This window comes from Pseudorasbora parva, chromosome 4 (genome assembly GCF_024679245.1).
Source record: "Pseudorasbora parva isolate DD20220531a chromosome 4, ASM2467924v1, whole genome shotgun sequence".
In the NCBI taxonomy this organism is placed as follows: domain Eukaryota; kingdom Metazoa; phylum Chordata; class Actinopteri; order Cypriniformes; family Gobionidae; genus Pseudorasbora; species Pseudorasbora parva.
Genome location: NC_090175.1, coordinates 21,039,392 through 21,064,907, shown reverse-complemented (window position 1 = coordinate 21,064,907; position 25,516 = coordinate 21,039,392). Strand labels below are relative to the sequence as shown.

Below are 25,516 nucleotides of genomic sequence, written 5' to 3'. Positions count from 1 at the left end.
AGGAGTTATCCTTCGATATTGGATGTAAATTGAGTGTAAATTATTAAGGAAACAATTTAAGATTTAAAGAATAAAATTACAGATATTAACTATTTTTTCTAATGTATTACTTGAATAATTTAACCAATTATACACTGTAAACTAAATTGAAAGTTAAACATACATGGAACAATATTGAAAATGTCTGTTAACCAAAACAAGACAAGAAAAGGTACAAACAAATATAGGGCTGTCCTCTATTTTACTGCATATCCTAAAGTTCAATGATAAGAAATAATGACAGTTCCTTGTAAAAGATGTAGAGATATGGATAGTGTTTGTATTCATCGTAAACAAAACAAAATTGACCTACAAATGTTGCGCCCCCTGCTGCCCGTGAGGCGACGTGCAGTCAAGCAGCTTGACCCGGAGGAGAAGCGCTGCATCGGCCATTTTGGGCTCAAAGGGGGCTTTTCTGTCACCACGTGAGGGCTGGGTTAGTAAGTCTGACACGGGCACTAAATCGAGCCGAGCGAGGACTCAGAGAACAAGGGGGTAAAAAACGGGAAAGACGCTGCCTCACACACCCGCACTCATTTCACATGTGCTGATATAGAGAGTGTAAAGGATGCCGACAGTCACTCTGCCTCCCAAAGAAAACGCTCTGTTCAAGAGGATCCTGGTGAGTGCTAATGCTCCAGTACAAAAACATCCATCCGACAAATAAAGCCTTTGGGCAACTGCCATGAGTGTGATTTAGGGCTGAAGTTAATGCTCAGGCAGATCCAGCACTCTTTAGTATGTGCAAAACTGAACTATCAAGAGTCTCTCTGTCAAATGGAGGTTAGCTTTTAGCCTGTTAGCTGCTAGCTGTCAGTGTGCTAATGTAGCTTAACATACAGACACAATGCCGATGGAAAGAGTCTGTCATTGGAGGAATAAAAGCGCATGGCGAGTTTAGTCTCCTTTAATTAGATTTTAAACGGCATTAGAATTACGTTTACACACTCAAGTGCTCTGCTGTGAGGCTAAATGTTGCATGTCAATGGCTGAAGTCAGTCTCATGGCCTGTTCATCCAGCAGACCACTTTTAAAGGTCCTCAGGATATTTCTCTGAAAATGACATGCTTGGAGGTGTTTCGACTTGGCGAGTTTTGCAGAGCTGTTCAAGATGGGAAGAGATCAACATGTTTGCAGTGTTTCGTTGTTTGCCGTTGAAGGAAAACCTGAAAGTTAAGTGATGCTCAACTTCAGAGCTACAAACACTTGACGTGTTTATACACGTGCAATTCACTGTCATAGCGTACTTTATTTTCCCTCCACTGGTATGTAATGAATTAAGCTTAGATTTAGATTTTTGCAGCCAGGCCTCTTGATAAATACTTTGGTACTGTTAGCTGCATCTTGGCTATAATAACGTATCTTATGCTTTATTAAACCAATTTGAAAGGCTTTGTCAATTTTTATATATTATTTATTTTCTGGGTAGTTTGTAGACCTTCACATTTATTAGAGTTGGTAGTGAGCATTCATTTAAAAGGGGAATCATTTGATAATGGACTTCTTGAGAATTGAATCTGACAGCATGATGTGCTTACATAACCTCAATTAAAACTCAGTGTTGGCATACTATCATTCCATCATTTAAAAGTGTAAAAAAAAAATCGAACTTTATTTTTGAGCATGCATATAATGTTTTCCCCCTCAAGTATTCACTTTTATCCAAAACTATTAACTTTTCACTGCTATTTTTGGTGAAACTGATATGCAGTCCTTTTTACCCTTTATGCATCAGTGCATATTCTGGTTTTGTGTTTTGGCTTAGATATATATGCTAGATAAAATATGCTCAGGCTATTTCATGAGGATGTTTACTATAATCATAACAAGCAAGGCAAGTCTACAAAAACTTGGTTGCCTCTCAGTTGATGTGATGTACTGATGATTTAAAGAGCATTTTTGTGTTTTTTTGATCATCTTTCTGCAAAGCAAAATGCAAAACATTATGTAAAAGTTTTATCTTGTAAATACTATATGTGAGCTCTTAGTCTGTCAGATCATAATTGATCACTTTGTCATCATGAATCCACTGACTGGTTTAGCCGAATTAGGATGTAGCTTTGGAACGTTGTGGACTTTTTATTTGATTGCCGATGCCTTTATCATATCACATTATTTGATTTAAAGGTGCAATATGTAATATTTTTGCAGTAAAATATCCAAAAGATATTTAAGGCCAATATATAAGGCCATTGTTATATTTTGTTCAGTTGAGTACGTACAATATCACAACAAATGTTTCAAACTATTTTTAAATTGTGAGAATTGCTATTTTAACCAATGACCCGGGACGTCTGAGCATAGTGTCTGAGGGAGTCGCCTGTCAATTGTGTCATATCTGCGTTACCCTCGGTTTCTGGTTTTATTTGGCAGAAGCGCTTTTCTCTTAGCAGTGTGAACAAGTGTCACAGCAGCCACCGAGCAAATGCACAGAGTAACGTCATAACATCATTTTAAACACACTTAAATGTATCTAATATGATAAACAGAGCTGCATTACCTTATACTCATGACCAGAAAAGCGGAAATAGTGCATGCGCCCTGCGACTGTGTCCCGTCATGATAAAAGTCCCGGTATCGCGAGCCGTGTGCTTGAGTAACAATCGCTCCAGTAGCCGTGCTCAGCTCCACAACACTCGGTCCTGCTCTGCTTCACACTACAGTAACGTTAATAACCGCATTCATGAACGTGATTTCTGCCCGAGTCCTATTTTCCACCGGCTATGAGGTGAAGACCACAGGTACCAAGATGCTGCGCTCAAACTTGCTGTCATCAAACTACACCTTGGTTTTGATTAGGCGACCTCTAGTGGACGGAAAGTTGTATAGTGCACCTTTAAGATAAGTGATGCATAAGAATTTAGGCAATTTAATTTAAATGTAAAGATATTTAATAAAACATTTACTAAAATAATTAGATATAAAGAATTAGAAAATTAATCAGTCCAGAACTTGAACTACATGATGTAGTGATTTCAACTCTAAAACATTACTGAATCTTAAAATGTTGTAGCCCCCATAAGTGTATTCTTCAATCTCATGTGTGTAACTTCCTAGTGTTTATCCTGGCAGCTGATTTTTGATATGTTGTATTTGTTTGGTTTGGAGTCTGAGAAAACACTCTTGCCATGGCTATAATAGGTGGTATAATAATTGTTTCATGCTGATAAAGCCTGAGGACAGATTCCCTGGAAGTTATACCAGTTTTGCTAATGGAGGGGCGCTCTGCTCTCCTGCCAGATTGTTTTAAGCCAATCATTCAAATTAACTGTCAAAGTGTGTAGTGTCTACCAGCAGGGCTAAATCTTGACCCCTCGGTTAGGTCTGTCTGAGCGACTCAAGATCATCATCCAAACGTGTGTGTCTTCAGCACAGTTTGCAGTGCAAGCTGGGATATTATTGCATGTTTTTGTCTCTTAGACATTTACGTTTGACATTAGCTTGAGTTGACAGTAGTAGTATCTTGAGTTAGGATGCAGATGTAAATTTAAGTTCTGAGTTTTATTACAATTAACCATTGGTCTTCCATAGTATTCATACATTTAGATCATAATAAAGATAACTAAAACCACGCACGCATACCTCAATACTCTTCTAAAATGTAACTGGTTTCTGTCGTATTTGTATGAAAAATGGTAGCCTAAATACATTTAGTCTAAATGCACAAATGCTAGGCATATAGCTTAATCACTGTAATTATATTCCAATACTCCTTTAATACTTTTAATTCATGTCTACATTAATAATTTAATAAAAAATTTCCCACATTTCTGCCACAATACCTAGGTGCAGACAGTTGGTGTTACTACAGTAAATCCATGGTAAATGATGGTGATTTGTAGATTTAAGAGCTTTTTGACTATTGTTGCACACAGTGTTTCTCCTGTTTGTCAGAGCTGTTTAATCTGGCTTTAAATTAGTTTAAATCACTGAGACGTTTGTGTTCTCCCTGGATCTCACAGCGCTGTTTAGAGGTCACGTGACTGAGATCGATCAGCTAGTAAACACACCTGAGAGTGGTTATGAAGATTATGAAATGGCATTGACATGACTAAATCTGTTAAATTTAGGACTCGATTAAAAATTTTTATCTAATTAATTAGAGGCTTTGTAATTAATTAATCGCATTTTAATTGCATATAAATATTTGACCTGAGAACAATGAGAAGTAATTTTTCACATGTATTTTTAGTATACCATTGAATAATGACTGAATACATAAGCTTAATCAACAAAATATTGTTTATTTATTTCAGTCCAGCAGACCAGCGCAATGTTTGCCATTAAGTATAGCAAAGGCATATTTGTGATATTTGAGGCTCGATGTGCTGCGGTGATACGCAAATTCCTTGTTGTATATCTTGCACACAACCCTGCTCTTGACGACGCTTCCATTCTTTCGTTTTTTAAAACAAAATTTCCCATCCACGGGGCCAAGCAAAGCGGTCTCATCAGTTTCTTCGTTCATGTTCACTCATGCCCTGTGTCTCAATCAGCTCCCTAGTTCAGTAGTCAGGGCACTGATCAGGACATAAGTCAATGGGCTGACTCCCTGATCAGTGCCCTGACTACTGAACAAGGGAGCTGATTGAGACGCACCCATGGTTTGTTGTTGTCGTGACTCCGAAGCGAGCGCTAGTTGGTGTTCCAGTATAATCGGTCCGTCAACTCATTCATTGAAAAACGTTCCGCGGTGCAAAAATAAGTGTGGTTAAATTTAAAAATATTTTTTTTTTTTTTTTTTTTTTGCGTAATTAATTAACGCGTTAAAGTCACGTAATTAATTAATCTTAATTAACGCGTTAAAGTCCCGGCCCTAGTTAAATTAAATTTTAATTGAAATAGCTGATCCGAATCTGTCACAATTTCTCAATTTAAATTTGAGTGCTAAATTAAAAAATAAATAAATATTTGATTGCAATTTACCTGTGTCGAAGTGGTGCATTCCATGGACAAGAATCCATATACTGCATTTTTAGACCGTTTTCTAAGGCTGTGTGAATGGCATATTAAAACCGTTTAGAAATTATAAAGCATAGTGCAATTAAGGGCTTGGTATCGATTCAGATGTTCCGATTCAATTTCGATTCGCAAGCTCTCAAATCGACTCGATTTTCAATTTGGATTCTTGATTCAACTCTGTGAATATAGATTTTATAAAAATACTTTATTTATATAAAAAGAACAGTGAACAAAAGTTTACAAATGGGTTATTAAAACGTAATGATCTATAAACCTGTATATTAATCCTTTTTTTTGTACACTTGGGTGCATTAAAACAGAACCCATATCTATATTTCAAATGAACCGCTCGTTTGCTTCCTGCTTCTATGAAGCCCATCCCTCCGAAAAACGCAATTGACTTAGATTGGTTAGATGGCCAAATGTGGTTTCATGTATTTTTATTAGCTGAAGTGCCAAGCACAGGTTTTCTGGAAACACCACGCCCCTTACCATTACGGACACAAGTCACATCTGTGGTGACGAGTAAGGGTTTATGATGTCATCAACCCGGTAAGAAGCTCGTTGCCGGTCGTTTTTGTAGGCAATAAACTGCCATAACTTTAAAAGACAATATCTCCATTTGCATTAAACTTTCAGTGCTGTAATTTTGCAGATACTGTTTATGCTCAAGCAGCAACATTACACACTTACTATTGTTAAAAAAGTGAAATGGCATGCAACCACCCCTTTAATGTAAAACGATCATTTGAATATACTCCAGGGTTTGTACTGATAGAAAGCCATATGCTAATCATTGAAGTAACCCTTTAAGCACTGAATGAATGAAAGAACATCGTGAACATCGAACTTTGTAACATCGTGCAAGGCAAATAAGAGGGTGACATCTAGTGGAGAAGACTAGTAATTAGATTTATGTTAATCTTATGTTAAACGTTTGCTGAAATAAATATGGGGAAAAAACTATTTGTGGCCTTTGAGTAGGACAGGGATGGTTACCGTTTTACCGCAATACTGCGGTCACGTGATGCCTACTGCGGGTCTGAGATTGTCACCGCCATCACCAAAAAAAAAAAAGGTTTACATTCCAGCCTTCATATTTTTTCTAGAAAAACTAGCATGTTCACTTTATTGTGATTTTTTTATTTGTATAAAAATATATAATTTACTATAGGCTACTCTGTACTTTATCTCTTTATATAAATACTATTTTCCTCTTAAACTAAATGTTCTTATTTCACTAACCCAAATGGACTCATCCGCTCTAGGTTGCACGTGAGGGGGAAAAAAGTAGCTTGCTTCCACTTAGGAGTAGTGCACTTTTTATTTTAATATCTCCTTTCATATTTTCTACTCCACTATAATTTCGAACTATAATATTGACCCAGTGTTTTGTATGTGAATGTTGTTTTACGTGATTTTTACCACAGGGGTGAAGCACAAGCTTTGCTTACTTTTATTTAACAGTTTGTGCTTGTTGTTAGACTTGAGGCGCATCAAGTTTATTTGAATAGCGCAGTTCAAATGCAGCGGTTTTACTTTTGTTTTCACTAGCAGTGCATAATCAAACATAGCCTAAATGTCTTGACCCTGTGGAAGAAAAAGATTAGTGTGTGTCGCACTCACAACAATACGTGCAACAGGGGGCGTGGCGCCACAGCCTGTTGCGCGTCTTGTTGTGAGTGCGACACACACTAATCTTTTTTTTAAAATATCACCGGTTTAAAATCGGTTTACCTGAACCGTGGGAATTTCTTTCTTTTCAACCGTGGTAAGAAAAAATCCATACCGTCCCAGCCCTACCTTTGTGAATCGATTTTGATTCGACCACCTTTTAAAAAAACGATTCATCGGGAAAAAAAGAAAAGAAAAAAAAAAATATATATATTTTTTTTGCCCAGTCCTAGTGCTATTGTCATTTACATGTTAGTCTGAGTGTATAAATGTTTTGATATCCACATGTTCTTGTTCAAGAAATCACAGTGGCTGTAGAATTTCTATCGTACACAAGTAGAATTTAAAGATTAATGTTTGTATTAAATGTTGTTAGGCCAATATTAAACAAGGGTTTGATCATATTGTAAAATGACTAATCGCCAGTTGGCGCCCTCTGTAGGCATTTGTTGTAATACAGAAGTTATTTTTTTGTTTATAGTGTATTACATTATGTATTTTACAGTGTTGTTCAATAAATCTATGATTACTTGGTTTTTTTTACCTCAGTATCATTTTATGTATTCAAAGTAATTTTAAAGTTTATTTTTCAGTTAGGTCTATTTCATTACCACATTGTGTTGCACTTTGTGACTTTCAGTAAAATTATCACAAGATTTCTGTAAAATGAGCTGATTGTGGCTTATAACCGCTAATGATATTTCATGCATTCCAACTTATTTACACTGTTAAAGAGTTAGATATTCATGCTAAACATGGCCAAAAAAAATAAATTTCTTTCTTCTTACTAAAAGAGTATTTCTTTGCCAAATACACTCTTTCAGGATTCAAATAAAGTGTTTTTTTCCATAGTATGGCCCTATATGACGTCATAAAGAGCGGATTTGCTTGTATAGTCACTTCTCCTGGATGGACACGTGTGCACATCAACTAGAGCGAGAGCAAGATTGCGATAATCAATGTGCTTTATTTGGAAGCCGTCAGCAGGGCTGTCATTTAGTTTTTAGACCACAAAATCAACAATGTCATTAAAGAAGTGTGTTTTTGTGAGGGGAAAGATAACCTGGTTAAGCTTCCCAAATAACCCAGCATTAAGGAAATGGTGTCGGTGGATGCAGTTTTTTTTCTTCCTTTTTTTCCGAATTTTTTCACTGAGCACATTCTCTGCAGTCTGAGCGCGATGCACTGCAGCTCACTCTCTCATGTCTGAGGTAAATCATTAACACCATAACCCCTTACAGTACACGTGTTTTATTGAGCTAAATACATTACAATCGGCTAAAACTAATGCACAGGTTACTTTCCTGAACAAGCGCGCTCCCGAGTTGTCCGTGTTCTTCACACTGTCCACGTGAATCACGGCCCAGTTCGGCGCACACACGCAAAATACCGGCAGTTCAATAGGGAATGCGGATCTCTTAAAGGGGCCGCACTATATTCCTACTCATGGAATATGGACCTCCTCCAGGTATGGTGTGGATCTGGTGCGCTCACTGGTACACATTAACAATTTTTCATACGAACTTTTCCCTGTTCTGAATTAAACTGCCAGTGTAAAAACTCCCTTTATATTATTAAAATGAGAGAAACCACTACTTACTCATTATTTTTAAGTTTAGGCTTAAGAGACATGAACAATTTCTTAGATAAACATATCTATGACCTTTGATATGTCTAGTCTTCATGCTATATTGATTATTATTGAATAAGTATGGTTTCACTAATAATAAATGTACATTTGCATAAAGCATGCATATTTGTCCAATACCTATGTTGATTAGAATATTAAAAACGTAATTTAAACTTAATTTAAGATACATTTACAATTGCTAAAAAGGTGCGATTAAATTGTGATTAATCGCGATTCAATATTTTAATCGGTTGACATCCCTACAGTGCCCTCCACAATTATTGGCACCCCTGTTTAAGATGTGGTCGCGGACTTCTAAAAATTCTCCTTTTTTTTTAAACAACATAGAACCAAAATGCAAAATAAAAGAAAAATCCTACCTTTCGTTTTAGTACATTACTTTGGTGGTAAAAAAAAAAAAATCACAGATTTGGAAAGTCTTTTTTTTTTATATATCGTTTCGTGACGTATCGTATCGTAACCCTGGCATATCGAGGTGCATCGTATCGTGAGTTTAAGTGTATCGTCCCATCCCTAATGCACGCACGCATACACGCACACACACATATACACACACACACAATATATTGTGTATGTATGTATATATATATATATATATATATATATATATATATATATATATATATATATATATATATACACACACAAAGTATTAAATAGCCCTATGTCATAGCTAATATAACACTTAAGAGAATATATATATATATATATATATAGTAAATTATATTTACACCCAGAAAATTTTATATTTTTCAAAAAGCACCTGTTTTCTCTGTCTAGATTTAGGAGCTCTGTACAACTGTATCAGACCTAAATAGACCTATTTGATGGCTTTTCGTGTTATAAATTTGTAGATCATGTAGAGTTGGTGTGTACAGTGCTCATTTACATATAGCCAAAAACAAATTTCCCAGCAACTACATTTGGGCCAGTGAAAAAGCTGAGAGGCACAAACATTTTTTTGTATTTATTTATTTATTTATTTATTTATAGTAAATTTTCAGTTAATTGCCAAGACCAGGGCTTTTTTTTCCTTCTTCTTTTTCACCCTTTTTTTTTAATTACTTTCTGCATTATTTCAATTTAAGCCGGTTATTTTGAATAGTTTGATTTACAATGACACCAGCCTTTACAATTTAATGAATTTCTATTGTATTGTATTAATTGTTTTCTCCCCCTCTCCTTATGTCATCAGCGATGTTATGAACACAAGCAGTACAGAAATGGACTGAAATTCTGCAAACAGATTCTCTCCAATACCAAGTTTTCAGAACATGGAGGTAAGAACCATACTTGGCTTATACAATTTAATGTGAATAGCATGGACACCAATCTAATTGAAATTAACATATTCTAAACAATATTTACTTTAACATATGTCTTGACAAAACAGGACATTTAGTGACTTGGCAGAATGAACAATTGGGCACCTTTATTAATAACACTACATATCACTTTGACTTATTGCATAAAACATATTGACTGCATACAGATTGCAGCTGAGAATTTGTATTTTATTGTCTTTAACATAAAACATTCCTGAATGAAAGGTTTTGCTTCCTAATCCCATGTAAAGCTTAATGAGTTAAATGTTATGATCTTTGCAGAGACGCTGGCGATGAAAGGCCTGACCCTGAACTGCCTGGGAAAGAAAGAAGAAGCCTACGAACTTGTCCGCAGAGGTCTCCGAAACGACCTGAAGAGCCACGTCTGTATCCTTGGAGTTAGTGACCAAAACACGTTTAAAAGCTATCAATTTAACATTTATATGTATTAACCTCCAGCATGCAGAGTATAGTACGGTAATGGTCCATGTGTTGAAGCAGTTGGAATGAGTTTGTTTCCTCATGTTCACAGCGGCAGAATTAACACTCCAGTATTTGTCTCAATTTGAAGCCTGTCGCTGCCGGTGGGGGTGATGGAGCACAGCCAAAATTCCTGCCGTGTGTCTGACCATGATGTGCAGTAATGACTGTGAACTGTTTAGACAGCCAAATACACTGTGCAGTGTTTCCTTGCTGCCAGTCAAATGCTTTACATTCTAGAGGTTCATGTTTTTGGAATATAATAGACTATTTTATTGGTTGGCTAAAACTTTCACAATTATACCAAAAATGCTTCAATGTATTTGAATTTAGTTGCAAACGTTTAATAGTGGATAGACACTAGACTCCGCTTAAAGGGCAGCCTAAAATTTGAAGGCCAAAAAAGTGCATCCATCCTAGGGCTGCAGCTATCGATTCTTTTTGTCATGGGCTTTGTGGATTTTACTACTGACTGTCATCAGCTCTCTAGTCTTGTTTTTCTTTGCAAATAGCTTTGCCTGCTGTCCTTAACGTGACATTTTCAGGCTGGCACGTGTACGGTCTGCTCCAGAGGTCTGACAAGAAGTATGACGAGGCTATTAAGTGCTACAGAAACGCTCTGAAATGGGACAAAGACAATTTGCAGATCCTTCGAGATCTCTCCCTGCTGCAGATCCAGATGAGAGACCTGGAGGGTTACAGGGTGAGTGTGTGCTCTCATTAAATTAATCAAAAGTGACAGTAAAGACATTTCAATTTCAATCAGTTCTTTTGATCTTTCTATTCATCAAAGAATCCTGACAAATTATTAAGCTGCACAACTATTTTTAACATTGATGACGATAAATGTTTCTTTAGCATCAAAGTAATAATGCTGAAAATTCAGCATGTTCAATCACGGTGAAGTTACTATAAATTGTAATATTTCACAATATTGTTTTTATTTTATATTATTTGATCAAATTCACTCTTGTTGAGCATAAGAGACTTCTTTCAAAAACATTAAAACATGTTAATTACCCCAAACCTTTGAACAGTAGTGTGCATTTAATTTATTGTAGAATATGCACTATAATATTACTTTTTGAATATGTATAATCTGCTCTTATTAATTAAAAAGACCCTTATTTTTCCACAGTGTTGTTGTGAGAAACAATGGATGCATGCGTGTTGGGCCAGTACTCAGCAATGTCCATTTCCTGTCTCTTGAGCTTGTTTCTCTCTCTCCGCTTCTCTTGTGTCTTTGTTTTTTTGTCTTTTGTGGTATGATAAAGTGGGTGTTTAATGTTTTATACCCTCAGGCTACTCTGATACCTGCTTTTACCACTGAAATGAAAGCCTTTCAGATTTGGGTTTCATGCTTTATGGCTCCACTGTTGTTTCTGTAGTTTTAGATGGTACTTTGTTGCATTTGTTTTGAAAGAGATCCAATTTCTCCTCTGTATTCAGCAAGAGCTTAAACCTTTTAAAAGCTTTTTAGAGGCTAACACATTTGTTCTGTCTGTTTTGACTCTTGTAGGAGACCCGGTATCAGCTGCTGCAGTTGCGGCCAGCCCAGCGAGCGTCATGGATTGGTTATGCCATTGCGTATCACCTCTTAGAGGACTACGAGATGGCCGCCAAAATCATTGAGGAGTTTAGAAAAACACAACAGGTAGATACAGACAAGGCAGGCAGATTTTACCAAAAAATTACCCTTGTAGGGTTTGTCACTACCAAAATGCTAGTATACTAAAGAACATATTTCATATCATATTAATATATCAATATGCTTTGAAACAACATGGATTGTGAATTTTATAATCTTTTTATTTTTATATCTATCTATATCTATTTCTCTCGTGTGTGTGTGTGTGTGTGTGTAGAATTGTTATATTAGTTCTTATGTAGTTTTTTTCAAGGTTATTATAACTAAAACCATAACATTTTGTTACTGTGCATTAATTGAAACCAATATAAAATAATAAAAGTATAAAATAAAAATAAAATTGTATTTCCTAGTTTCATTTAGTACATCATTTAACTTGATGTACTAAAAAAGTATAACATTAATAATAATAATACTACTACAATAGTATCTCAATGATACTAAAATGATACTGGCTTGTATACTATTTATTAATTATTTAATTAGGTTTTTGTTTTCATTTTGGTTGGTTTTAATAATTTAAAATGTATTTGCTTTTGTCACACTTATATATTTTTTCTGTTTAATATCTCTTTTTTTAAATTGCTTCAACTTTAGCATAAAAGGGAGTTTCAATGACAAAATAGAAATAAAATATTTGTAAATAACAATAGCAAGTTTTTCCCCCACTTTAACACATTTAAGTTTTTAAAATAATTAAATACATAGCCAGTAAAATAAGTTTTAAAATAAGTTATAATTTTATTAGTAATATTGTTTTTTGACTATTATTTAGGACAGACATTTTCTTTTTTTGTTGTTTATTATGTGAAGATTTATGCAAACATATGCATTGTATCATGAACGCTCCTCTCAGATGTTCAAAAACTGGTGCCTGTCAGTTATATAGACCTTTTTTCTTGTTCGTTTTATAAAGAAAAATGATATACTACTATCAACATGCATACCAAAGGACCTGTAATTTTCACATCCCCATTAACTTGGAATAGATTTGAAAGAACAGGGGCAGAGTAACAGGAGTGTTAAATAAGGTTTTGTGAAGACTTTGACCTGCCACTCCAGGTCAACAGGCAACACAATGGCACACGATTATTGTTGCTGCTAAGATAAGGCGCTTATTTCCTCTCATTGGTTTCCAGCCTAACAGGAAACTACAACTTGGCAGGCAAAATAAAAGATTCTTAACTATTATATATTATTTTGGAGGGATTAGTTCATGCAACAGATCGTGTATGTGTTTTTATAGGGTTTATGAATTTATTTATTTTTTCAGACGTCCCCTGACAAAGTGGATTACGAATACAGTGAACTGCTGCTGTATCAGAATCAGGTCCTGAGGGAGGCGGGACTCTTAAGAGAAGCTCTGGAGCATCTCACCACCTACGAGAAACAGATCTGTGATAAACTGGCTGTGGAGGAAACAAAAGGTACATCAGTGCACCACTTTCTTTGTCATCTTCCAAATTTTTCCTTTGTTTCCTTTTTTTTCTTCTGCATCTTATGATATTTTGTCCATAATGCACTTTTTCCTATTCGTATTTTGCTTGTATAGCAGATTGACTTCCTGTTTTTGGTGCCCTATGAAAAATTCTCTCACTTCATTCCTGAGTTCTTGTTGTGGGTGTGTAGGGGAACTTCTGTTGAATCTGGAACGGTTTGAGGAGGCGGCAGATATATACAGACAACTGCAGGAGAGAAATCCTGAAAACTGGTCTTATTACCATGGCCTGGAGAAAGCCCTCAAGCCTGGTACACACACACAAACTGAGCATCGTTTTTATCTCTCATCCTATAACAATATGCATGCACATTGGTAACATTTTAACAAAACACAGCCTGTCTGGTGTTTTTTAGTGAGTACAGAAGAGAAGCTAAAGATCTATGAGGAGGCTTGGGTGAAATACCCTAAAGGTCTCGTACCTCGCAGATTACCGCTCAGCTTTCTGTCTGGTAGGCAACTCTTCTTCTAGTATAATGCACCAGCTTCTTCCATAAATGTACATTAGTTTAATAAAATGTTTCTATATTGTTCAGGGGACAAGTTTCGAGAGTGTTTGGATAGATATTTAAGAATGAACTTCAGTAAAGGCTGTCCTCCAGTCTTCACAACACTCAGATCTCTCTATCAGGACAAAGAGAAGGTGAGGAAATGTCACACATACAGAATATTCATACTGGTGTTAATGTCCAGATGGGTTTTTCACATGTTATTTTAATTGCAGGTGTCAATAATTGAAGAATTAGTTGTTGGTTTTGAAACGTCATTACGGAGCTGTCGAATGTTCAGCCCAGAAGGTATGATTTTTTTTTTCTTTATTTGTTTATATGTCCTTTTTTATTTAACTTGATTATTATACAATGTATATTATAGGGATCATATCATGAGGAATCAAATATTGCTTGATCTTTAAAAAAGTCAACCCATGCTGTAGCTTCCAGAGCGCACAACTTCCACCCTAGTGCAAAAATACTATATTAAAATGTAACGGTGCTCCGATCAGGATTTTTGGAGCCGATCACAGAAAGCAGTATCTGCCTATCCAATCATCGATACCTAGGGTTGGGTATCGAGAACCGGTTCTAACTTGGAACTGTTTAAAAAATAACGAGTGCTTGCCGCGCCGCTTGTTCTTGCAGCCATGGAGCACGGTAAGCGGTGCTCGAAAGTGTGGATTTCACTTTTAAAAAGCATGGGTCGGCACAGTGCAACTAGTGTTGTCAAAATTATCTATACTGAAATATCTGAAATGAAACGATACTCAGTTTCTTCTAGGGATGGGCATTTTTGTCAATTTTTCATTTCGATCATCGATAGGTCTCAAATGCAAATGTGCATGTGAACTTGGCCAACAGGCTTGAAAACGAAACTCATTTTGAATGCGCTCTTCAACGCTAATACACGGGCAATGAAACCACAGATAATTTACAACACTTTAATCGTGTTCTTATTATAATTCTATGTAGCCTACATGACAGATTGGCGCTGCACATAATTTTATTTTTCATGATCAAAGTGAGAACAGCGTCACTGCGTTTTTGAATCCATGAGAAACATTAAAATGGATCGAATGTTAAAAAAATGAGTAACACTGCTGCATTAGGGGTGACCCCGAATAGTCGAAGATTCGATGCATCGATATGCGGAGCCTGATTCGACCACCGATCTCACGGTCGAATCTTCGCGGGTGTTATGAAACAAGGATCATACCTTCTTGGCAATATGGGGGTGCTCAATATTTTAAAGACGTGTCGCGGCGCTTAGCTGAGCTGAGCATCGGTGTGCGACCCCTTTAAGGGCTCTGAGCTTCGCACCGCGCCTTTAAAATTAGAACACGTTCAATGAGAGTACACTGGGGATGTGCGGTATACCGGTACTGGAAAAATACCGGTATATATTTTATTTAAAACGGTACGATATCATGATTTTGCACATTTCGGTATATGCTGCTGTTCCAAAGTTCACCGCTAGATGGCAGCGCGCTACACAAACTGACCCGAAACAACCAGCAAATGTGACAACAACAGACAATCAAAATGGATAAAGCAGTCGAATCTCACTAAAGATGCCCAAAACGAATTAATAAAGAGAGGAGTAGAAGTGAAATGTGTAATTACTTTGCTTATAAAACTGATGAAGAGCCATCAAACCTAGCCAAGCATATGTCACTATCCTGACTTTAAGACTTCTGAAGAGATCGACAGGTCAGTGATCATTCAAACCATCTCATTTAGACATTTATTTTCTTTTAACACTGATCAACACACAAACACACACACACAGCCTAACATAAGATCGAATATCACAATCTCCAGCTTTCGTTTCAACCAATGACATTTAGATCTTATAATATTTGCATTCGTACTATTGCACTATTTACATCCGCGTTAGACACAACCGCCTGTGTTTATGTGAATACTCACTAAAGATGGACATTTGTACATAATTCTTTGTATTTGACTGTTTAAGGAAACTTAATGTGTAATGTGCAAGCTTTAAGTTACAGGCGTGTGTGTGTGTCGTTGTAATGAGCTCATAACTCCTGTAACTGTTATTGCGAAATGCTATAAAATCGCTTAAATGATTTCCGTTCTCCATCCCGAGACGAGCGTGAAATGTTAAATCGGATTGTGCAGATTGCTTTAGTGTAGTGCAACGTCTTTTGAAACCAGAAGCAATTTGCTCATTTTGAGAGATATTTTCCTAAAATTATTTCTCGCAAGAAAGTTTTCAAATGACTGATTTGATGTGATAAGCTTTGCTGATTAATTTACTAATAAACATTTGAGGTAATTTCCCACTTTATAAACTCAAAACTTGCATAATTGTTCTCATTCGCGTGCAATATACCCGCGCTAATATCAGACCGTGTGGTATCGATTTAATATCGGTACTTTGGTATTAGATTGTGGTACCGTACCGAAGCCAAAATTGTGGTATCGAGCCATCCCTAGAGTACACACACCGGCGGCAGCATTCAGCGCCTGTCCGCGGCCACATAGGAAGTTGTTTAAAATCCTGCTGCACCACAGAGCGCTTTCGTGCAGCTCATCTGTCAGTCAATTCAAAATTAAGCTTGCGTGTATATAATGTGCGTGTCAGGTGGCGGTGTGAGTGAGATCCTGAGGCGTGCGGGGCTGAGCTTTGCGTAAGTCTTCACCCGCTTTAGGCACAATTGGCTTCAGATCGTGCATGTAAACGCACTGAAAGTGTTCTTTTCCTCTCTAGGCAGGTATTTTTTTAGGTTTATTTATCAAAATATTCTTTTATATATTTGTGTATATGTTCTGTATTTCGATCGCGGCTTTAACATGTTATGAGAAAACGGTTTATTAATGTTTATCCACCACATTACCTTTTAGGCTATTTAAACCTAAATAAGAAAGCCATTGTCAGTTCGTCTGTCATTTGGCAGGCAGTTTTGGTCGCTTTATTAAAAGTTGTTGCTGTGTGCAATGTGTAAAGGAAAATAAAAATAGTTTTACCCTTCTGCTGACAGTGTCGTGCCCCTCCCAACCTGAATCGACAATTCTGATTCGACTGTCTAAATCCTTAGTCGAGGACAGCCCTAATTATTAATATCATCAATGATTTTGAAAAAGAAATAGCCTATCTAAAAATAATATGACCATCTCAAGTAACCCAGAGTCGATAATGTCGGGCTGTTTGCATTTGAGCTGAAGCTGAAGAGAATGAACACCAGCCGAAATAACGGCAGCGCTTTGAGCTGGTTATTAAACTCAACCAAACGCCGTCCTAAATGAGATTAATCTGATATAGACAACATATAATCAAGTATAAAACAAATAATCTCTATATCCTTCAGTGTAAATGTCTTGTAAATGACACTGTGCTGCCCTATGTTTCGTCTTGGAGAGCATAGAAAAGCAATTGCGCATGCGCATGTCTTACTCGTGCAGCAAGTGGAAATTATGGTGAAATTAAACCATAAACATTTATGATATGATGCTTTTAATGCTGTGGTGAGCCTTCTGATTTTTATTGGTTGCTAAGTATTAACTGATTGGTTCTTTTGATGGTTTCATGTAGATGATGGCAAAGAGGAGCCGCCCACCACGTTACTTTGGGTGCAGTATTTTCTGGCTCAGCACTATGATCAGATCGGTCAGCACTCCATGGCTCTCGAATACATCAACGCTGGCATTGAGAGCACACCTACTCTGATAGAGCTCTTCCTAATTAAAGCCAAGATATACAAGGTAATTTTCAAAACGCATTACACATCATTACCATTTTGCAGATGCATGTTATTCAATCTGCAGAATGCCAATTGATGCAATTGGCAATCAATTGTTTTGTTCTCACTAAAAGGTGCAACTAATCAAAAGAAAATTTAAATAATTAGGTGGGTTCAGTGATTTGATTTGTTTCTTTTGTATTTCCCTCTCTCAGCATGCTGGGAACATCCGGGAAGCAGCTCGATGGATGGATGAAGCTCAGGCCCTGGACACAGCAGACCGTTTTATTAACTCCAAATGCGCCAAGTACCTGCTTAAAGCAGGTCTGGTCAAAGAAGCTGAGGAAATGTGCGCCAAATTCACAAGGGTAAGGGAAGCCTGCACTCATGCTCATTTGTGTACATAAGCCAGCTTCGCTCTGGTAATTGTATCTGTTTTGTGTGTAACTTTTGTCTCAGGAGGGAGCGTCTGCAGTAGAGAATCTGAATGAGATGCAGTGTATGTGGTTCCAGACTGAATGTGCTCTGGCCTATAAATCTATGAAGAAGTGTGGAGAAGCACTCAAAAAATGCCACGAGATTGAAAGGGTCAGTCCTTTCTGCTTTTTTATTTACATCTCGGTTTTTGTGCGCCGATTTTTACCTCCTCACCTGATTGTTTCCATCTATTTTGGTTCTCTGTCACGCATTCATTCCTTACAGCACTTTGTAGAGATAACAGATGATCAGTTTGACTTCCATACATACTGCATGCGGAAGATGACGCTGCGTTCCTACGTGGACCTGCTTAAACTGGAGGACGTGTTACGTATGCACCCATTCTACTTTAAAGCCTCACACACCGCCATCCAAATCTACCTCAACCTGCACGACAACCCGCTAGCCGATGACAGCAAGGAGCTACAGACTGATACTGGTAATGACGGAATCAAGCCTGTATATCGTTGCTATTCGGCAGAAACCTTGTATCTTCATATTTTGTTTTTTTTCTTCTTCTCATAAATTCTGACTTTTGGTCAAAAAGAGCTTGTGACTAAATCTCGTTTATGTAATCAAAAATACAGAAAAAATAGTGCGAAATATTACTACAATTTAAAATAATGGTTATCTATTTGAATATACTTTAAACTGTTATTTATTCCTGTGATGGCAAAGCTGAATTTATGAGCCATTACTCCAGTCTTCAGTGTCAAATGATCCTTCAGAAATCTGCCTGAAGAAGCTGATTTATCAATGTTGAAAACTGTTGTGCTGCTTAATATTTTTTAATAACCTGTAATGCTTTTTTTCAGGATTCTTTGATGAATAAAAAGTTTTTTAAAAAAGAAAGAAAAAAAAGAACAGCATTTCTTTAAAATTAAAATCTTTTTTAACAATATACACTAGTGTTTAAAAGTTTTGAGACTTTTTAAGATTTTTTTTTCTTCTTATATTTCACTAAGATGTGTTAAATTGATAAAAAGTTATAGTAAAGACTTGTATTAGAAAAGATTTCTATGTTTTAAATGAATGCTGTTTTCTTTCACTGAATGAATCCTGAACGTTTATGATAACTGAGTATAAAATCAGCATATTAGAAGGATTTCTGAAGGATCATGAGACACTGGAGCAATGGTTGCTGAGAAATCAGCTTTGCATCAAATAAATAAAAAATATTTTAAAGTATATTAAAAATGAAAACTGTTATTTTAAAATGTATTTTTTTTATACTTGTATTTTTTATCAAATAAACGCAGGCTTGATAAGCATGAGAGATTTTTTTTAAAAAAAATATAAAAAATAGTAATGTTTCCAAACTTTTGACCGGTACTGTATGCCAGACATCTGCTGGCCAAAAGCCTTGTAACGCCATTTGAGCTTGATTTTGGTAACATTATAATATGACAAGTGGGTGTGTCTGGCCACAATATCAACTGACAACACCGTGTTTATTTACAAAAATAGTGTTTTTCCATTTCCTGAAAAGTGGTTTTGGAAATAGTTTCCGTCTGACAGCCATATGTTTCACGTGTTTTCTTAAAAGGAAGTGTGCTTAACGTTGCTTGTTTTTCAAACAGGGAACCTGACTGATAAAGAACTGAAAAAGTTAAGGAATAAGCAACGAAGAGCACAGAAAAAAGCACAGTTAGAGGAGGAAAAAAAGAACGCAGAGAAAGAGAAACAGTTGAAAAACCAGAAGAAGAAAAAAGAGGATGATGACGAAGAGATCGGCGGACCTAAAGAGGAACTCATACCAGAGAAACTGGCCAGGGTGTGTATTTTGAGAGAAATGTTTGTGAAAGTGGGGAATTCTGATGAGACCTGCAAATAAAAGACAAACACAGTTCATGATTCATTAGTAGGAACCCAAGGGGAAATTCAAAAGCTGTTATTGTGCTTAAACAGATATACTTGTTTTCCAGGTGGAGAACCCATTAGATGAAGCTGTAAAGTTTCTGACACCTTTGAAAAACCTGGCGAAGAATAAAATGGACACACACCTTCTGGCCTTTGAAATCTACTTTAGGAAAGGTATATGATTTTTATATATCTGAACCACATTCTCATCTCCATTTAAACAATCTGATACATCTCTTTTGTGGTCATAATATTTAAAGGGTTAGTTCACCCAAAAATGAAAATTTGTCATTTATCTGCTTACCCCCAGTGCATCCAACATGTAGGTGTGTTTGTTTCTTCAGTGGAACACAAATTAAGATTTTTTACTTAACCCTTGCCGTATAATGCATGTCAATGTTTTTTTTTTTATATAAGAGCCACTATGAAAGTAAAAACACTCTCATACGAATCCATATTAAACCCTGCGGCTTGTAATGATACACTGATGTCTTAAAACACGAAACTATCGGTTTCTGCTGGAAACCGAACAGTATTTATTTTTTTACCTCATAACAGACAAATCTTATCTAGTGTTCCCATCCGTCAGTACTTTAATGTTAAAGTAGAGAATCTGAATAAGATTCAGTGCAGGAAGCAAAATTAGATATATAGATGCCTCATTAGTGCATGCGCGGATCGGTCGAATGAGGATCTATGTATATATTTCTATGATGGTGCCAGGTTTTGACAGAAATACTGACCGATGGGAAAGCTAGATTAGATTTTTCCGCGAGTTAAAAAAATAACATAATGTTCGGGATTCTCGCAGAAACCGATAGTTTCGTCTTTTAAGACATCAATGTATCATCACAAGCCGCAGGGTTTAATATGGATTCGTACGTGAGTGTTTTTTACTCTCATAGTGGCTCTCGTATAAGAAACCCCATTGACATGCATTATACGGCAACGGTTGGAGTTAAAAATGTTTGTGTTCTACTGAAGAAACAAAGACACCTACATGTTGGATGCACTGGGGGTAAGCAGATAAACATACCAGTTTCATTACATGTGGAACTTGTAACACCTTTTTACTATTACAGCTCTCAAGGTTAACTAATCATAAAAGTGTTGATTATAGCATTATATTTAGATCGTAGCAGTGATGAACATTGTAGCCGATCACAGTTGAGTGCATGAATGCAGAAATCAAAATTTCGATTAAAAAAAGGACATTTGGATTTCTCAGTTTACAACCCTTTAAAAGTAATTTTTAACATTGTCATCAATTTCCTCACAGAAAAGTTCCTGTTAATGCTGCAGTCGGTGAAGAGGGCCTTAGCAATAGACCCAGACCACCCTTGGCTTCACCAGTGTCTAGTGCGCTTCTTTAAAGGAGGTGGGTGAACCCGTTCTTTTTTCTTTACATCTTATCAATTGGTCACAGTTGTCTTATTTGTAGGTTTTGACTCTATATTCACCTCTGTGTTGTGTTTTTAGTTGTTGTTTTCAAGTTTGGTCGGTAATATGTTCATATTGATTTGCAAACAGTGTCCGAAAGTAAAGACCTAGCAGAATCAGTCAGCATGGTGCTCAAGCAGGAAATCACCAGGCTGTTTGGGGAAAGTAATGCTAAGAGCTTCAACCAGGCCTTCCTCACCAAGCACTCCAGTTCCATCCCTCACCGAGTAGCAGGTGCACATTTTCAACACTTTATATGCGCTCAGGTTTTTTTTAAACGTTTACCTTTTCATAATGCATTTGTACCCATTTTCTTCCTTTACAGCTGCCAAAATGATGTTCTACTTAGACCCTTCAACACAGAAGAAAGCAATGGAACTGGCTATAGCACTTGATGAATCACTGAAAAACAGAAGTATTCAGGTACATTGGTACATACTCATAAGAAAGAGTTTAAGAGGATGAATGTATCCACATTGACCCTTGAAGAACATGGCACAGCTTTGTATTTCAGAATGATTTCTTCACAATATTGAATTGAAAATAGCTTTTTGGCTTTCTTTTTTATTATTAAAACTTGTGTTCAGCAAAACATGGCAGTCGTAAGACAACAGTTGACTGGCATACATTACAAAACGTTTTCTCAGATATTTTCACTGATTCATCTCCTAGCAAAGAGGCGCATGTTTCTGCACGGGTTTGTGTCCGGAACTACTTGAAAGTCTGCTGTGTGATCCTCAGTAGTTCAATTTTTCTCTAACCATTTACATAGTCTGCAAGTGTATAACGCCGGCTTCACACTGCACGCGTAAGCAGGGCGTAGGCAGCGCCGAAGCAGCGCGTGTGTAAAGCAGTAGCAGCGCGCGCACTTTTTGCTTTCACACAGGCAGCGTTTTTCGCGCGCAGTTGTATACAGAGTACTCTATAATGGATTCTCTTTATTGTATTTGAAATGGAAATAAAGCAAAGATTTATCATGAAGCTAATTTTATTTTTAAAAAATCGTTTAACTTGTTTCTGATGTTTTTTTATTTCGTTTAGTGCGAGTTTTTGATAGAAGAAAGGCCATCGCACTATATGTCCATGAAAAGCACACTGCTAAAAAGAGAAACTTCAGGAAATTGTCTTGAAATATTGGATAGGTATCAAATTTACATGCATTACCCATCATAAACCTATTAAAGATAATTCATAAATGACTGTAATAACTAAGAGGAAACTTCTTAATGATATACTGTAGGCTAAATGAGCAAATTATCTAAAAACGTTTTTTTTAAATGACAAAATAACGCACATCATAGTCTATCTACATGTCTATACTGTATGTGTGCGATATTAATGTGTGTATATTCTATTTACCTATCCATATTTAGTTGTTCGTTCGTGAGACAACGAAAGATTGTCAAAAACACTTTAAAATGACTTACCATCAGCACCAAGAGCCGCTCACGCTCACCAACTTCCTCCCATGCTTTCATTCACTTGCAAGTTTTTATAAAGCAAATTGTGTGGCTCATAGAGAACTGTGTGCTTCTCAACCTCCACGATGAGACAAGTGTCGTCCATTGCTGTCTTTCCAGGTGCACTCTGAAGAACACTGCCTGACACCACCGTTTCTGTTTTTATGCCAGCATATAGTTATAATATATACATAATTTCATTCATATTTATTTTAAGCTAAACTGGCATACATTATTTAAAATTAGTTTTGTAGTTCAGGCAAAAACTTATGGCATTGACTTCGGTTTTTGTGTAGAACTTTTTTTTTTTCCACAGTGCCGGATGTCATATGGTGACTGAGAAACACACGGAACACTTCACTAAATTATTTCATGGTTGAATGTGTTATTTTTCATGTTAACCAGGTTAATTTTGATCAGAACAATGTACTGTGGCTTTAATTCATCGTGAGCAGCGCGTCAAAAATAGAGCTGGCGCCGAAACGATCGCGGCACTGACGCTTCTGCTCTGCTCCTGCTACGCGCCCCGCTACGCTGCCTCTGCTGCCGGTGTGAATGCACTCATCTGTTAACATGAGCGCCGAAAAAAATATGCGCTGCTTACGCCCTGCTTACGCATGCAGTGTGAAACCGGCGTAACGCTTTGTGTTTAAAATCGTTGTGTAGGTGTACTCCAGCCTTTTCTGTGGGCATGTTTACGCCTTGTCTTTCTTGCTTTTTCTCTGATCAATTAGCTATCCAATTTTAAAAAGACTAGGTGTTAAATGCCCTCAAAAATGCTCTTGAGATGGTTTTAAATCCGATCACTCAAACCACTTCAGGAGGCTTAACTTCACCTTATATCTGTTGCGTTCACTGGCGTGAACTCTTAAATTTGCATATAGCATGGGATTTAAAGATCGGATTTATATACATTAGGGCTGTACAATTAAGTAAACCGCACACAATTTGGCAAAGGCTGCATGGTGTTTTCTGGGGGGGTTCAGCTCTGTGATCAGCAGTAAATGCTGCTCCATCTGAGAGCCAAAGAGTGCTCTCGCGCAGAAACTCCAAATATGTCTGGCAGACGTTCTGTAACGCACGTCATTCCAAAGAAACCCCTACGGGCCTCATAGTAACACTGTAGCTGAATAAACAGAAGATTGAAGCGCTTTGATTAAACATGACTAATAAACACATGACTACGACAATATATGATTTATCTAAGATAATAAAAGTATTTCTGTTTTTTTTTCCATAATAAAATTATATTTATACTTAAATGCTAACCAGCATAGCCTTTATCACTGTATAGAATACTATGAAATAATGTAATGTGTGCCCTTTTCTGTGCAAGAAACCACATCATCTCACAGAAGGATGCTCAACTGTCGTTATGAAGTGAGTTTTGAGTAAAAACATGTTATTAAATGTCTAGTTGGACAAGAGGTTCATAAATGTTCTGATGTTTGGAAAGATGTTTAACGCTTTTTCAAATGCACGTTATGAGCGAGTCAAACTCGGTGCTTTGAGCGGGAGCAGCATTATTACTGATCGCAGAGCCGTACTTCACTGACAAAAAAATTAATTGCGTTTTCAGGTTAATTGTGATTTAATCGTGCAGCCCTAATATCCGTTTTGTAGAGATACATATATGTGGCCGAGTGTATATGGGACCGCTTTAACAAATTAGATGGATATCCTTTCAGTAAAAACCAATAAAGTGACCAGGTGGAAACAGGCTCTATATTATAGCCATACTACTTTTTCTTACAGATCTGTACAGAGGTTTTGGAAAGCCTACGTGATGGCAGCCTTGGAGAGGCTAAAGAAACGGCTGAGTTATACCGAGCAGAGTGTCATAAGATCTACCCCTATACGCTGGCCTTCATGCCACCAGGCTACGAGGAAAACATGAAGATTGCGGTCAATGGAGACGTCTCCACAGAAACTGAGGAGCTGGCCAATGATATGTGAACATCCGAAGAGGGTGAAGGACTGAGGGAGAAGGAGGTGGAATGAGAAGCGGTGCGGCACCGCCACTGTCGAACACCCAAGACGGTTGCCATTGACTATTGCGGTTCTTTGAGGAACTTCCTGTGATCTTCTACGCCCCCAGAAATTGCAGTTAGGACTGACAGACAATGACTGTGTTTTGGAGTGGAGAAAGAAGAAGAGAGGGGTGTGGAGGGAGAGACGAGAATAAATGCCCATTTTACTTTTTTTAACCTTGCTGATGACTACTCTCTAACTGAAAACTAGTCAAACATGCATCCCATTTTGAAATACAGTATGTCTGAATGCAAACTTTGTGCAATGGCGAGAGCAAATCCCATAGTCAACAAACCAAGCAAGAGAAACACTCAAACCCATCTTTCCCCTGTTTTAAAGAGTAATTTATATAAAAAAAATAAAAGCTTAAAAAGGATATTGGCTTTTTGTGCAGAAGATCTGGTTTCAAGTGTTGTGAAAAGGTGGCTGAATCATCTGACGTTGGACATGGGTTTGGGGCAGGTGGGGGTGTAGACAGGAAGTGATGTCATAATAGGGAAGCAGTGTGTATGTGTTTCTTGTTGCATTTCTTGGAGGTGTCGATGGAGAAAAATCGTGATCATGACAGCAAACCGTTATCAAGAGCCCTTTCCCCCTGTTCTCTGTTCCAGCTTACCTCATTTTTATCACTCTGTCTGATCCAATTGGGTTACAGTGTTCAAATAAGAGTTTGTTGTATGAAATAGATTTTTTCTAATAAAAAAAAAAAATCTAAATGTGAGAGCACACATTTGGCACCAGTCTATGCACATCACTGTTCCTTAAATTAGTAT

The 25,516-nt window shown here is 36.9% G+C and overlaps 1 protein-coding gene across 1 annotated transcript; it reads left to right on the top strand.

The window, feature by feature from the left end:
- Positions 1-423: 423 nt before the first annotated feature.
- Positions 424-25,459, top strand: naa15b (N-alpha-acetyltransferase 15, NatA auxiliary subunit b). The gene is made up of 20 exons (XM_067441266.1): positions 424-661; positions 9,522-9,606; positions 9,934-10,038; positions 10,677-10,834; positions 11,651-11,785; positions 13,053-13,206; positions 13,409-13,528; positions 13,634-13,729; positions 13,814-13,920; positions 14,002-14,074; positions 17,328-17,497; positions 17,691-17,843; positions 17,935-18,063; positions 18,178-18,391; positions 19,533-19,726; positions 19,878-19,986; positions 21,092-21,190; positions 21,343-21,486; positions 21,578-21,675; positions 24,468-25,459. Exons 1-20 carry the CDS (start codon positions 608-610, stop codon positions 24,666-24,668), a joined length of 2,598 nt encoding a protein of 865 aa, XP_067297367.1. The 5' UTR covers positions 424-607; the 3' UTR covers positions 24,669-25,459.
- Positions 25,460-25,516: the final 57 nt, after the last annotated feature.